The sequence below is a fragment of the Heterocephalus glaber genome, unplaced genomic scaffold (assembly GCF_053883595.1).
Source record: "Heterocephalus glaber isolate CG9 unplaced genomic scaffold, H.glaber_assembly_v1.0 deba00001509, whole genome shotgun sequence".
Taxonomy (NCBI): Eukaryota; Metazoa; Chordata; class Mammalia; order Rodentia; family Bathyergidae; genus Heterocephalus; species Heterocephalus glaber.
The window spans coordinates 2,847,291-2,860,636 of NW_028258325.1; the positions used below are offsets into that span (position 1 = coordinate 2,847,291).

General features: G+C 61.0%; 1 protein-coding gene across 33 annotated transcripts in view; it reads left to right on the top strand.

The window, feature by feature from the left end:
* Ablim2 (actin binding LIM protein family member 2) overlaps positions 1-13,346 on the top strand; it is a 113,677-nt gene that overhangs the window by 30,321 nt on the left and 70,010 nt on the right. For all 33 annotated transcript variants that reach the window (XR_002395895.2, XM_087187285.1, XM_087187292.1 and 30 more), the window contains exons 2-4: positions 5,074-5,217; positions 10,303-10,486; positions 13,068-13,183. Coding sequence is in view for 32 of the 33 variants with exons in the window: in XM_087187285.1 (XP_087043411.1) it covers positions 5,074-5,217; positions 10,303-10,486; positions 13,068-13,183 (444 nt within the window). In the remaining variant the exon portion in view is untranslated. The remainder of the gene's footprint in view (positions 1-5,073; positions 5,218-10,302; positions 10,487-13,067; positions 13,184-13,346) is intronic.

Here is a 13,346-nt window from a genome sequence, read left to right on the forward strand (position 1 = left end):
GGAGGGCCTGGTGGGTGTGGTGGGCGTGGCCTGTCTGCTCCACAGAGTCCCAGGCCTAGTGACCCAGCCGGCCGAGCCCGAGACCGAGCACAGCTTGTGGCTCAGGCCTGGGGGGAGCTTTTGGGAGCAGGACCAGCTCCGGAGCAGCCTCCTGGCTCAGGCTTATAATTAGCATCGGCCCTTAAGTAGGTTAGGACGGAAGGCCCATGTGACCTGGCACGATTTCCCAGCAGGTGGCACAGGAGCCTGCAGGCCGAGACCCACTCAGAACCAGGACACAACTGGAAGGACAGCGCCGAGGGCGGGCCCTGAGGACAGCCAGTGGGTGTGTAAACCGAGCCCTCCTCCCACCCCGGAGAGGACTGGGTGGGCCCTGCCTGTCCCCCTGTAGGGCCTGGTGAGCACTAGGACAGGGACGGGCTGACCGGCCCCCAAACTCAGGTCTGACCCTGGGGCGTGGGAGGCAGACAGGCCAGTGGATGCCAGCCACCCACGTGGCCAGTGCGCTGCAGTCGGGCTGCTCCTGTCCAAGGAAGGGTTGCTCACCCTGGGAGCCGCCCTCGGACACCTCCAGGAAGCCCTCCCTGCCTGCGTGCAGGTCCACCTTGCTGCTGGCCAGCCCCAGACCCGCCCTTCCTCCATAGTTGCCCACTGCTCCTTGGCACAGTTAGAAAGGCAGATCTTCAAGGGCGAGGTGTAATGTGTGTCCTGCCGCCTGCTCTGGTGGACTGGCACCTTGGAAGTGGCCATGTGGGGCTCAGTCAGTCGCTGGATCAGTTGGGAAACTCAGAGACCTGAGCGGTGGCGTGCATGAGCTCTGAGGCCACCTTGAGGTGGGTGGAACATCCTGTGGATCTCGGACAGCAGTGAACAGGTGAAAACCCTGGGGTTCTGGAGCGAGCGTGTCGCTGTCCGAGTGGTGGGAAGGACGGAGGTGGCCCTGCCCCACAGCCTCGCCTGCCGTGTCCCTCCCCGGGCCCTGGCCACCTGCCATCCCTGCTGCAGACCAGAGAATGCACAGTGAGCAGGGAAGGGGCTGTCCGCCCCCAGCCTGTGATGGACGGAGCCCCCACCCTCGGCTGTCATGGGGGGACCAACATTCCCGGGGGCGGGATGTGGACCCCAGGAGAGGGCACCCAGGCTGTTCCCTGTGCTCCCGAGCCCTGGAGCGACACGGTGCACAGGCAGGGCCTCCGTTTGCTGGGTGAGGGCAGGAATGAGTGGACGGTGCCGGTGTCTTTCTCGACTTGGTGTCCACGGCTGACCTTGGGAGCCTTGAGGTTCCCACGTAGGACATGAAGCTGCCGTTCCCTGCAGAGGCTTCTGGAAGCTTAAAGCACCTCCAGGGCGGGGACAGATGACGGGCATGAGGGTGGGCACAAGGTGCAGCTGCCCTGGCCAGCACGGCGTGAAAGAGAAGGGCCAGCGCCAGGAGTGTGGCGCAGATCGTGTCACCGGCGGGGCCAGGTAGGTGACAGAAAGGACCCAGACATTGGCCTCAGCAGTGGGCGGCAGGAAGTGGATTCCCTGAGCGAGGTGGGGCACAGCTGCCTGGGGCGGAGGGTGTCTGGGCACAGTGGGCAGAGTGGAAGCGGCAGTGGGCAGAGGCTGCTGGGGGCAGGGACATGTTGGTGTGAATGGCCGGGCACAGTGCCCCACCTGGCCATCGGGGTCCCCGTGGGGATGCACGGTGGTGCTGAGCTGGGCTCACCGTCCACACGGCTGTGGGGTTTGGCGAGGGTCCAGATGGGTCCTGCTTGGTTTCCGGGTGGGGGACCACTGGGTGAGGTGCTGGTCTGCACTCCAGTGCTGAGGACACCCAGAGTCACTGTCTGGTCACCCAGTCACTAACACAGCTCAGCCCTGCCCCCCACAGCCCGATCATAGGACGCTTCCCGTGTGGCTGGTCCCTGAGGCACTGAGGCACACATCAGACACGCCCTGTGCCTCAGGATAGTTCCCACTTTATAGCGGAGGAAAGCCAGGCTCTGGGAGGTCCTCCTAGGCTGCATATCCAGTGGGTCCCCCTGCTAGGGTCAACACAGGCTGTCCCTCCGACCCCTGTCCCTCCTGGTTCCCCACTCCCACCCATGGTCCTTCCATGGCTCCTCGGGGCTTGAGAGTCATTTTTTGGTGCTAAATAATATTCCCCTGACTGGGTGTCTTACATTTGCATATCTACCACCTGCTGCAGGGTGTCTCAAGTCATCTTTGTCACATGTAGCCCAGCCATGGCAGACACCAGGAGCTGGGAGACTGAGTCCCACCAGCCCCTCCCTCCAAGGGTTGACTGACAGACAGCTGGCAGTGACTGTCGCATTACTCAGACCTTGGGCACAGCTGCCTGCCATGTGCCGTCGGGGGGTGGGGTGGCCCTCTTGGCCTGGGGGAGTCCCAGAGGTCTTTCCAGAGGCAGGAAAGGAAGGAACGGAAAAGACAGCATGTGCAAAGGCCCGGGGGCTCCAAAGACTGAATGATGAATAGACTCAGGGGCAGTGGGCACCAGGCAGGGAGGAAGAGCTGGGACCTCTGGCCTGGAGCTGCTGGGAGAGGGACCTTTAGGCTGCTGAGGGCAGTATGCAGAGGCACAGTGTGAGGCGACCTGCTGGCCAGTCAAGGTGGACATGGCTGATGAGCCTCGGGTGTCCGCATCCAGCTTGCTGGTCTGGCAGGCGCAGCGGTGTCTCATGTGGTCCCTGTAGCCTGCATCTCACTGTCCCGGGTGGGTTGGAAACCTCTGGGAGGCGGGACTCCAGCTGGGGTGTGCTCCTCCAGCCCCCCCAGATGTCCCAGGCCTTGGTCCCCAAAGCCAGCTCCCCTGTCGGAACGGCCCGGGGTCTGGGCCCTGGAGTGCTGAGGGATGAAGTGTGGGGACGCTGGCCAGGCTGGCCCTGGGGTCCCGGCCGCAGCCTCTGCTGTGCCATCTGGCATAGGCAAGTCACCAAGGACGTTGAAAACTCAGTCCCTGGGTGCCCTGCATTGGCACAGAGGCCGGCATGGGAGTGTGTGGCTGGCGCAGCCTGCGTGGCCTCTGCCTGGCTCTGGGGCACTCAGCCTCTGTCGGAGCCCCCCCCCGGGACCGCAGTGTTTCCAGGGGGCTCCCAGCTGGCTGATACCGAGCAGCACTGGAGAAACTCAGGGTCTTGGAGGAGGAAGTGGCGACGTGGTTCTGTGTCTCCCTGCTGGGGACAGAGCCCAGGCCTGGCCAGGGACGGGGCTGTGCCATCCCTGCCCGGCTGCAGGGTGGGGACAGGAGGCAGCAGCTGGCCCCGAGAGCCCCGTGCCCTGGCGGCTGCTGAAAGGCTGGCCTCAGCAGTGGCCCCGCTGGCCGCCGGGCAGTCTGTGACCTTCAAGACGGGCCTGTTCCAGCTCATGCCCTGCCCTGGCTCCAGAGCATGGTTTAGGGGGCCACACCCAGCCCCTGGATCCCCGGGACCCAGCCCGGCCAGCCCCGGCTCCCTGCTCCCCGACCAGCCCGGCTGCAGGCATGGGCTCCGCACGGGTGCCTTGGAGCCGCCTCGTGTGCAGTGTCTGCTTCGCGCCACCAGAGGGCAGCACCACCACCCAGACCCGCTGCTATTTGCTGGCTGGTTGCTAGGCGGACCTTTTGCCACGGTCCTAGGGGCCCCAGGGCCGAGGGCGGAGAGCAGGTGAGGGATGGACAGCACAGAGAAGGACAGGCAGGGGCTGGGGTCTTGGAGGCCACACGCGAGAGGTGGGGCTGAGGCCATGTCCTGGGCCAGCCTGACCCGTAGCCGGTGCTGCCCCGAGAGCCTGAAGCTGCCGTTTCATTCTGGGGTGCAGCCAGGGTCCAGCCTATGAAATGTGCCTGTGTGGTTGGGAGGGACACAGCCCATTGTCCTTTGTGTCCCTGTAGAGAACAGGACAGTGTTGAGGAACCCTGTCTGGTCGGGGTGGAGGGGCCGGTGACTCACCAGGACGTCACCTCCCAGAGCTGCCTCGCTCCCAGCCCCCTCAGTGCCTGGCCTGCCCTGGCACCTGGGCTCTGCCCCCGGACACCTCCAGGCACCTCCCACCTCTGTACGAGCAGGTGCGTGTGTCTCCACGGCTCTGGGGATGCCGTGCTCACACTCCAGGGACAGGTCTGCCCTCCTGAGCTGCAGAGAGGGCCCTGGCTGGACTCGGCCACCCCGCCTGCCATGTTGTCTCCTGAGCTCTGGAGAGCGAGGCCGGGTGGGCCTGGGCCCCAGTGTCCAAGGCTGAGTGGAGTTCCTTTCGGGGACTCTGCCTTCCTGTGCCCGCATCTCCAGGGCGACCTGGGGCCGGCACTCTGGGCATGGTGGGGGCAGAGCGGGCACTGACAGCCCGGCCTGGGCTCCCTGGATGCCGTAGGATGGCATGAGGACGTGTGAATCCATGTCTGCAGTGCCCTGGCCACAGAGAAGTGTGCAGGGGACATCACTCTGCCCAGCTGAGGGCCCAGCTGCAGCCGGGTGGCAGTCGCCTGCCCCACAGCCCTCCTCACAGTTCAAGGCTCAGAGCTCCTGGACTCGGGCTCTGCCACCTGCCTCTTGCTGTGGCTCACTGCTGTCCCCGCTACAGGGCAGGAAAGGGCTCCAGCATCCTGGCCACTGCCTGTGCAGTGGTCTCGAGATGAGATGGGGAGTGTGGGTCCCGCCTGGCCCCAGGGCCCGAGGTCAGGCCTGTGGCTGTCCATCCTGACCCGTCCACCCATGGTTTCCAGAGCTGTGCTGTGGCCGAGTAGGCCAACAGCAGTACTGTGGGGAGGGGTCACGGTCGTGCCAGGTGGAAGCAGCAGGGGCTGGGTCACCCTTCCCAGGGGCCATGACAGCCTTGTCACTGCAGGTTGCTTGATGATAAAGGACAGGGCTGCTCATTGTGGGGGCTGCTCTAGCCAGGAACCCCACTTTGCAGTTGACCAGGTGGTCTGAGCCCTAGGGCCATAGGCAAGTGCAGCCCCTGGTGCCCTGTGGGGCCAGTGCCGGTGGGGGACCCGGGCTCCCTGCTCAGGCCCCTCATCCTGGCGCCCTTGCTGGCTTGCTCACCACTCCGGGGACACCACCCGCTCTAACTCGACCTCTTTCTCCACAGTGTCGGAGCCCCAGGCTGCTCACAGGCCCCTGGAGAAGCCGCCCAGCACGGCCATCCTGTGCAACACGTGTGGAAATGTGTGCAAGGGGGAGGTGCTGCGGGTGCAGAACAAGTACTTCCACATCAAGTGCTTCATCTGCAAAGGTGAGCGAGTCTGGTCCCAGCCCCTGCAGTGGGGCCCCAGGTCCACGGGAACTCGAGGTCGGTCTGGGCTCCTGGAAAGCTGAGCTTCTCAGTGTCCTCCTGTCACCGGTGTGGACAGGAGGCTGCTGGGTGGAGAGGGTGGATGAGGGGTCCAGGTCCCCGGGGTGCCCTCCTTCGGGTCAGGGGTCACGGTCGGCCCCATGAACGCCACAGTGCTGGACCTCTGGCCCTTGCGGGTCACACAGTGCCCCACACAGCAGCACAGAGATTGTCACCATCCATTCCCAAGGACAGTCCCTCTCCTCCCACTGTAAAAAATAACATTTAATATACTAGATCAAAACAGTACTGAAAAGAGGGGGAAAACCTAGACAAGAAGCTCATGGTGTCCCTGCATCCGAGACGGCCGTGCTAGGAGCCTCCTGCTTCCCTGCTTCACTCCGTGGGCAGACGGGACTCAGTGCACCTGCATTTAGCCTCCTAGCCACACAGGAAGGCTTGCGGGGACAGGGCGGACAGTTGTCACTGCACACTGGCCCTGGGGTGGCTATGACACCCTCCTGCCACCGGGAGACTTGCTACCTTCACGGTGGCAAAGCGCAGGTGTAAGGAAGGTTTGCTTTTTTGTGAGCAGACATCAGGGAAACATGCAGCAAGCAGGGAGCTGGGGGATCACCTCAGGGCACAGGCTGGGACCCCCAGGTCCTGCTGCGGGGACCCAAGGCTGAAAGCCCTGGTCCAGGCTCTTCTGCCGCAGAAGGGACACCTTGGAAGTCCCCTAGTGCTGTGTCCATGGGGCCAGCAGGGGCATCTAACTTAGGGGCAGGTGATTTAGGGCAGGTGACTCTTGGTTGACCCCCAGCCAGCTGTCTCTCCTGAGGCTGGGACCCCAAAGGAGGGCCCCGCTGCCGCAGGCCAAGGCTAAACCCAGCGCCATCTGTGAAAGACTCGGGGCACCGCAGGGCCAGCTGACGCCCCAGAACACCAGGATCCAGGGGTCCCCTGTGCACCCATGGCCACCTCTGCCCCTGGCACCCCACTGCCCTCCCCAAAGCAGCCCGAGTTCCAGGGTCAGTGACGGGACAGCCCAGGAAGGTGCATGGATGACTTGGCCCTGCCACACTGGGCAGGGGAGCGGTGTGGGCCTGGGAGCGGGGCTGGGCCCCACATGGCACCGTGTGACTCGCCCACCGCCCGGGCTCCTGAAGGAAGGGAGCCGCCATCCTCCCCTCCACATCTAACTCTGTGCCTATGAACAGTGCCGCTCCTCATGGTCTCAAGATGGCTGCTGTAGCTCCAACATCACACTCATGGGGTGGTGTGCAACCTAGGAAGGGACTGGGAGGAGATCTGTACAGGCGGAGTGCCCTGTCCTTTCCCTGAAGTTTCCCCAAAGACTTCCCATATGCCTGGCAGGGCAATGGGCTGGGGAGGGGAAGGAGAGGAGCGAGATAAGGCGGGGTTGGGAGTATGTGTGTAGGGGTCATTGTAGGCTTCGGGAAGGAGGTGACTTCTGAGGGAAGCCCAGGTGGGATTCCACGCAGAGGATCAGCCAATGCAAAGGCCCTGGGGCAGGGTGGCCTGTGTGGCTGGAGTGGAGTGAGTGGGTAATGGCCCCTGTGCCTCCTTGCCAGGACCTTGGCTTTGACACGGGGAGAGTGCAGAGGTCCTGTGGATGTCAGGGTCTGACGCAGGTGCAGGGCCCAGGCTGGGGATGGGGGCAGCCTGACAGGGAGGAAGGAGGCCTGGTTCTGGGCAGATGTCGCCCGCCAGTTGGCTCCACTTCGCTGTGAACTGGGTAGACGGACGCAGGATACACGGCAGACATTCAGGGGGCGACCAGAATAGGCAGCGTTTGGATCTTTAAATTTACTACGAAGCTGCTGTGGCCCTTCACTTCGAACCAGTCCTTCTGTGGTTCCTGCTGCCTTCTGCAGCGCTGTGCTCTGGATGTGTCCTTCTGAGTGTCCTTACCAGCCCTGACGAGCAAACGCAGTCGGGGCCGCCACCCCGCGACGCCCGGGAAGGCAGCTCTTCCCCAGAGTCCAAATGACCACAACACGAGACGCCGTGGATCCATTCAGGACATCGAAGCAGCAGCCCAACTCCGACTGTCACGAAGGCGGACTCCAGAGCTGCTGCAGAAAGTGGCGAGAGGGATGGGATGAGTGGGTTCAAATCGAGGGGAGGCTTTGGTGGGGGTTCGTGGCAAGGTGTCTTTACTTAATAATTTTAGAAAATTAAATATTCACCGTAATTTTGGTTCACACCTCATGCAGCACATCACAGGGCCTTTTAATAATGAAGGCCGTCCCCAAACACCTGCTCCCCGAGGTTGTTCCCCAAACAACTGCTCCGGGCTGTGCTGTCCGCAGTGCTCCGCTGGGAGGCTGGCAGGTCCGACCTCCCGAAGGCAGGAGTTTTCTGATGCCTGAGCAGTGGAACTGAGTCCAGGGATTTGGAGAGAGCCAGGAACCTGGCGGAGAGGGAGGGTGTGTGTTGGGAGCAGCCGAGAGCCCTGTGTGGCTTGGTAACCACGGGTCCCCTCGGGAAACATCAGCCTGGGACTGTAGACAGGCCCTGGGCTCGCCGGGAGGGGCCCGGCTGGCTCAGGCGGCCTGCACCCTGGCCTTCGGGGCTGTGGGGGCCGGAGGGGGAATGGTGGGCGTGCAGGGGTGGCGGGGCAGAGGGCAGAGCTGTGATTGTTGTCACGGCGGGGAGGGCTCCCCGGAACAGGCTGTTTGGCTCTGTCCCCTCCCCTGCCCCCCAGCCCGAAGTTCGTTCATGCGGCACTTTGGTGCGTGTCCTCCCAAAGATTCCCCTCCGATGCGTCTCTTCTGACATAGGAAGCCACACTACATGTCATTTTACATCCTGACTCATTCTCTTCTAAATACCATGTAATCTTTCTTTCTCTCCCTCCCTCTTTTCCTTCCTTCCTTCCTTCCTTCCTTCCTTCCTTCCTCCCTCCCTCCCTCCCTCCCTTCTTTTCTTTTGCCATACTAGGAATGGAACCCAGGGCCTTCACACTGAGCTCCTCCTCCAGCCCTTTTGAAATTTTTTAAATTTTGAGACAGGGTCTTGCTAAGTCTTGCCCAGGCTGGGCTTGAACTACCAATCCTTCTGCCTCAGCCTCCCAGAGAGCTGGGAGTGCCTGTGCCACCACGCCTGGCTGTTTCTTCAGCATATAAATTCCTCAGCACGCCCTTCAGTATTGGCCCAAATCCCTTCAGGGTCCTTCACAGTCCTGGCCTGCAGGGAACTAAACCGCTCACCCCTGGGGTGCATGGGTCACTTCCGCCAGACACCGGCTGGTCAGCTTTGCACCTCATCTCATCGATTTCCTGGGATAATCGATCATGCGGAGCTGGTATTTTTAAGCCTGCCGAGGAGGACTTGGGTTTGGGGAGGTTAAGGAACTACCCCAGGGTCAGCGGTGGGCAGGGAAGGGGCTAGAGAAGGTGAGGGACCCGGGCTTCCCGACGGCAGCCGGCACAGGGAGCGTGGGGAACGTGGCTGAACCGCGTCTCTGAGGGGATTCCCGGGTGGAAGGGGAGGGGCGGGTGCGCCTTCCGTGGAGTAGGCGCCCCTTCCCACAGTCCGCCCCTCCTGGCTGCTTGCCGCACTGACCACAGCGGGAGCCCTACACCGGCCCACCCTGTCTCAGCTCCCACTGTGCTCTATTGAGAAAGGAACACGATAGCAAGTCTTGGTGAGGATTTCTAGAATTACAGTGAATTTGGACTTTTAGTTTTGGCAGGCACACGTCTGGGGTGTTGCTGCCTCCAAGTGACCTTGGTGTCCTCGGGGCGGCCAGGTTCTGACCCTGGCTGAGGTCCCAGGAGGGGCTCGTGGGGCGGGGCTGGATGGCAGTGGGGTCACCTCGCAGCACCCACCTTGTGGGCCCCCATGGCTCGGAGGGGGTGGGGGCACTGCACATCGGCCCCCTGCAGAGCAGCCAGAGCCCCTGCATCTCTGTGACAGGCACGGCCCAGCCGTCGAGGCTCCCGTCCCTGCAGCCCGGCTGGCAGCCCGCTCTCCCCGTGAGACTCTGGGGTGGGTGTGCGGGGCTCTCACCTGTCACCACTGGCCACAGCTCCCTGCAAGGGGCCAGCTGGGCTTCCGAGCCAGGGCTCCAGCTGCCACACCCGCTTGTCCCAAGAGTGCGGCCACGGGTTTTGTCAGTGGTCTCGCTTTGGCGCTGAAGTGCCGCGGGATGTGTGTGGAAGGTGAGCTCACTGTTCCGTTCAGAGATGCCCGTGTCATGCACGCCACAGATGGCAGCATTGTTCCCTTAAGACGTGAGGGTCATGTGGGTTTTCAAAGCTCAGGTTTGGGGGTCGCTGAGCTGTGCCTGCCGTGAGGACCAGGATGGCCAGGCTGGGGACAGGTGGGGCCTCCTACGTGACTGCAGCAGGGCAGCCAGGGTGCACTGCAGTCTGTACCCTCTGAAGCCCTGCACGGCTCCCAAGTGCCTTGGGCCCGAGCAGTTACGTGGCAGGGACACACACGTTTCCCGAGGCGCTCACTCGAGCTCTGAGCTGTGGTGACAGCAGGCTTGTTCCCACCTGCCAGCTCCCTCCACCAGGCCCTGCAGCTGCCGCTTCCTGGAGCTGGTGCTGGGGGAAGGAAGCAGAAGCCCAGGCCTTGCCACCATGGGACACAGGGACCCAGAGGAGTGGGGAGGGCTGGGAGCGGCCACAGGACCGCTTGTCCTCCCTGATCTCCAGCCAGGGACACAGCTGGCGTGTAGTAGGTGCTCAGGTATTAGTCTGGCCTCCATGGCCGGTCCTAGAAATGACCTGCCTGGCATGGAGGGGCAGGAGTCCTTGGGGGCCTATAGGTGAATGGAGAGGCTGGGCCGGCCCTCAGGATAGTCTTGCCCCCACCCTGAGTCACTGTCCCTTTCCAAGATTTCTGGAGAAAACTCCACTCCACCCAGGCAGGGGCTGGGGCTGGTGTCTGTCCCCCAGCCTGGTCCCAGGCACTGCATCCACTGGGTCTGTGCCCAGATGGCTGCATCAGTGGGGGCCCTGGGGGCACAGAGCTGCCACCACACCCTTCTAACTCGCGTCCTTGCTGCAGCCTGCGGCCGTGACCTGGCGGAGGGCGGCTTCTTCGTGCGGCAGGGCGAGTACATCTGCACCCAGGACTACCAGCGGCTCTATGGCACGCGCTGCTGCAGCTGTGAGCAGCTCATAGAGGGCGAGGTGGTGTCAGCGCTGGGCAAGACCTACCACCCCGCCTGCTTTGTGTGCGCTGTCTGCCGGTGAGTGTGTCCCACCCTCCCCTCACAGCCCCCAGCAGCCCTGGAGCTGCCCCCGCTGTCACGGCAACCCTCCTGACCCTTCTGGGTCTCACCCTTGGCTCGTCCCTTCCCTCCTGCTGCTGCTCACCCGCCACGTCCATGCACAGCCCCTCCGTACCCACACGGCTGCTCCTCTGCCCTGTCACACCCATCTGCCTGCCCCACTCTACTCTGCGTCCCCAAACGTCGGGTAACACTGCACTCGGCCCCTTCCCCACATCTACCAGCTGCTGCCCTGGCCTTCCCTGGTGGCTGTTCCTTGGCCTCCGAACTCTGCACCCCCCTCTGCCCACCTGACCTTCCTGCCATGGCTCCAGGAGAATGTCCAAGCCCCTCAGCTGTGCCCAGAGGAGTATCACTGCCTATTCCTTTCATTCATCCATTCACTCATTCATCCATCCATTCTGTGCCTGGATATACCAGGTCCTCTCTGGGCCTGTGAGCAGGCGTAGCACAGAGCAGGTGTGATTACATGGAGAGCCTGGGTCCCTGACCCTTTGGTGAGGCACACCCCTTGCTTCTCCCCCCATCACCGCTGAGCAGGGAGCTGGTGGGCAGCCTCGCTGGCCCTCATCCCACCGCAGCCTCCAGCAAGTCTTCTGGGTGCCAATGTTCCATTTCCAGAAAACAAAGTGGGAAAATGAAGCACAGTTTATTTTCTGCTCTTTGCTCCCTGCCCCACCACGCCCCGCTGGAGAGGATGTCCTCTGTATGCTCCAGAGTGGCTGTCTGTGGTTACTGTGTGCAGTGAGACAGAAAGAGCCTCTGTCAGATGCTGAGGGGAGGAAACCATGGCGGAGGACATGTCTGATGAAAGAATCCATGTGTGTCATTACTTCCTGGCTCGGCTCAGAGTCCCCCAGGGATGGTCTGATGTTTGATTTCTGTGTACATAGCTTAGCGATGAGGTTGACGTAATCACAGTTGGTCTGAAAGATGACCTCTGCATGATCTGGTATTTAAAAATAATAACGGATGGTGCTGGCTGTATTGGAATGACCAGGATCAAACTGGACTAGGGCACAAACAAGAAAGCTGGACATAGCGTGTGAACCAGCTGTTTGCAGCCAGCCTGAGAGGAGGACTGTGCTCTGGAGTCACCTGCTTCCCGCACAGAGGCTCCTGAATGCTGGTACCTTGGAGACTGAGCCAAGTATGGCACCTTGAATCAGGACCAGGGTGGGAAGCCGACAGCAGCTGGGCATGTGAGGCAGAGGGGAAAGAGCAACAGAGTGAGACCTCCAGAGGTGAGCAGAGGGTGCCTTTGAGTCTGGACCAGATACAAAGTTGAGTGTGCACCGAGGGAGTATCACAGGTGGGGCAAAGAGTGCCCAGGTGCTGAGGACACACAGTTCCCAGAGAAACATCTGTGCTGTAAGCAGAGGCTAAGTCTTGATTGAACACCCAGGACGTGCAGTAAGGACACCCTAAGGGCTGTTCCTTCTTATTAATAGGACTGAAATAGCCCTGGAGTGAAAGCTTCCATAAACCCATCTACCAAAAACAACCCATCCACCAAAGATCACACTGATCTGCCAGGGGCCAACTGCTACCAGAGCAGAGGCCAACACTCTATAAGAGAAGGTAAGAAAACCCAGCACTCAACAATATAAAATGCACAGCATATACTAAAAAATTGCTTGTCCTAAGAAACTAGAAAAAGGGATCCCAAGCCAGAGAAAAAGTCAGCCAATGTCAGTACATTGGGAAAGGACAGTGGTGGTGAAATGAGCAGTCACTGGCCTTGAAGCAGCTACTGTAAATATGTGTCAGCCCCTGGACATTGCAGAGGAGTTATAGGGGGTAGCAGTGGGAAATCTAGACATGAAAAATACGTTTCCTGGAATGAAATGTGAATTTTCTGAAGTGCAAACAGAGTTAGCAATAGATTACAAACTACAGAAGAAAAGATTAGTAAAGCTGAAAACACAGCAAAAGAAACCATTCAAACTGGAGCAGAGGGAAAGAGACTGATACACATTAAAAGAGCTCCACCCATCTGTGGATGCAGATGGTGCCATCTCTGTCAGCCTGGCTGCTTATCTCTGTGCATAGGACAGACCAAAAACATGCTTGCAGAAGTAAAGGGTGGAAATTTTCCAAATTTGATGACAACTATATGCCCATAAATCGAGGAATATCAGTGAACCTTAAATAGAATAAACTCACCAGAAACCTACCAAATTCATCTTAGTCAAACTGCTGATAACCAGGGATGAAAAGAAATTTTAAGGTCCGAGAAAAGAGCCCACTCAAGTTTACAGGGAACAAGGGTGACTGCAGACTCCGTCAGAAGCTATGGATGCTGGGAAACAATAGAACAGCTTTAAAGAGTGGCCATACAGGGGGCCCTCTGCCCAGCCTCATCACAGACTTAAGCACATGATCCTGTCTCGGGCATCTGTGCCCCCTGAGGTGCCGCACCAGGGTGTGGCAGGCCTGGTCAGACCCTGGGGGTTGGCTGTGGCATCATGCTTGGGGTGGCACGAGAGGAAGGCCATGGCAGGGAGCTAGCTGCCTGTGACCAGCTCTCTTGTTGCAGGCTGCCCTTCCCACCCGGGGACCGAGTGACCTTCAATGGGAAGGAATGCGTGTGCCAGAAGTGCTCCCTGCCTACGCCAGCGGGCAGTGGTGCCCACGTACCCCAGGGCCTTCGGAGTAAGTAGGCATGGGCATCTGGATGGGGAGGGCACCAGGAACAGGGACGGGTTTGATAACATGAGACCAGGACAGGCACAGCCACAGCTATGGCGGATACACATGGGGAAGGACAGGAGCAGACATCCCCAAGGCTGCCACGCTGCCAGACCTTTGCCTAGAC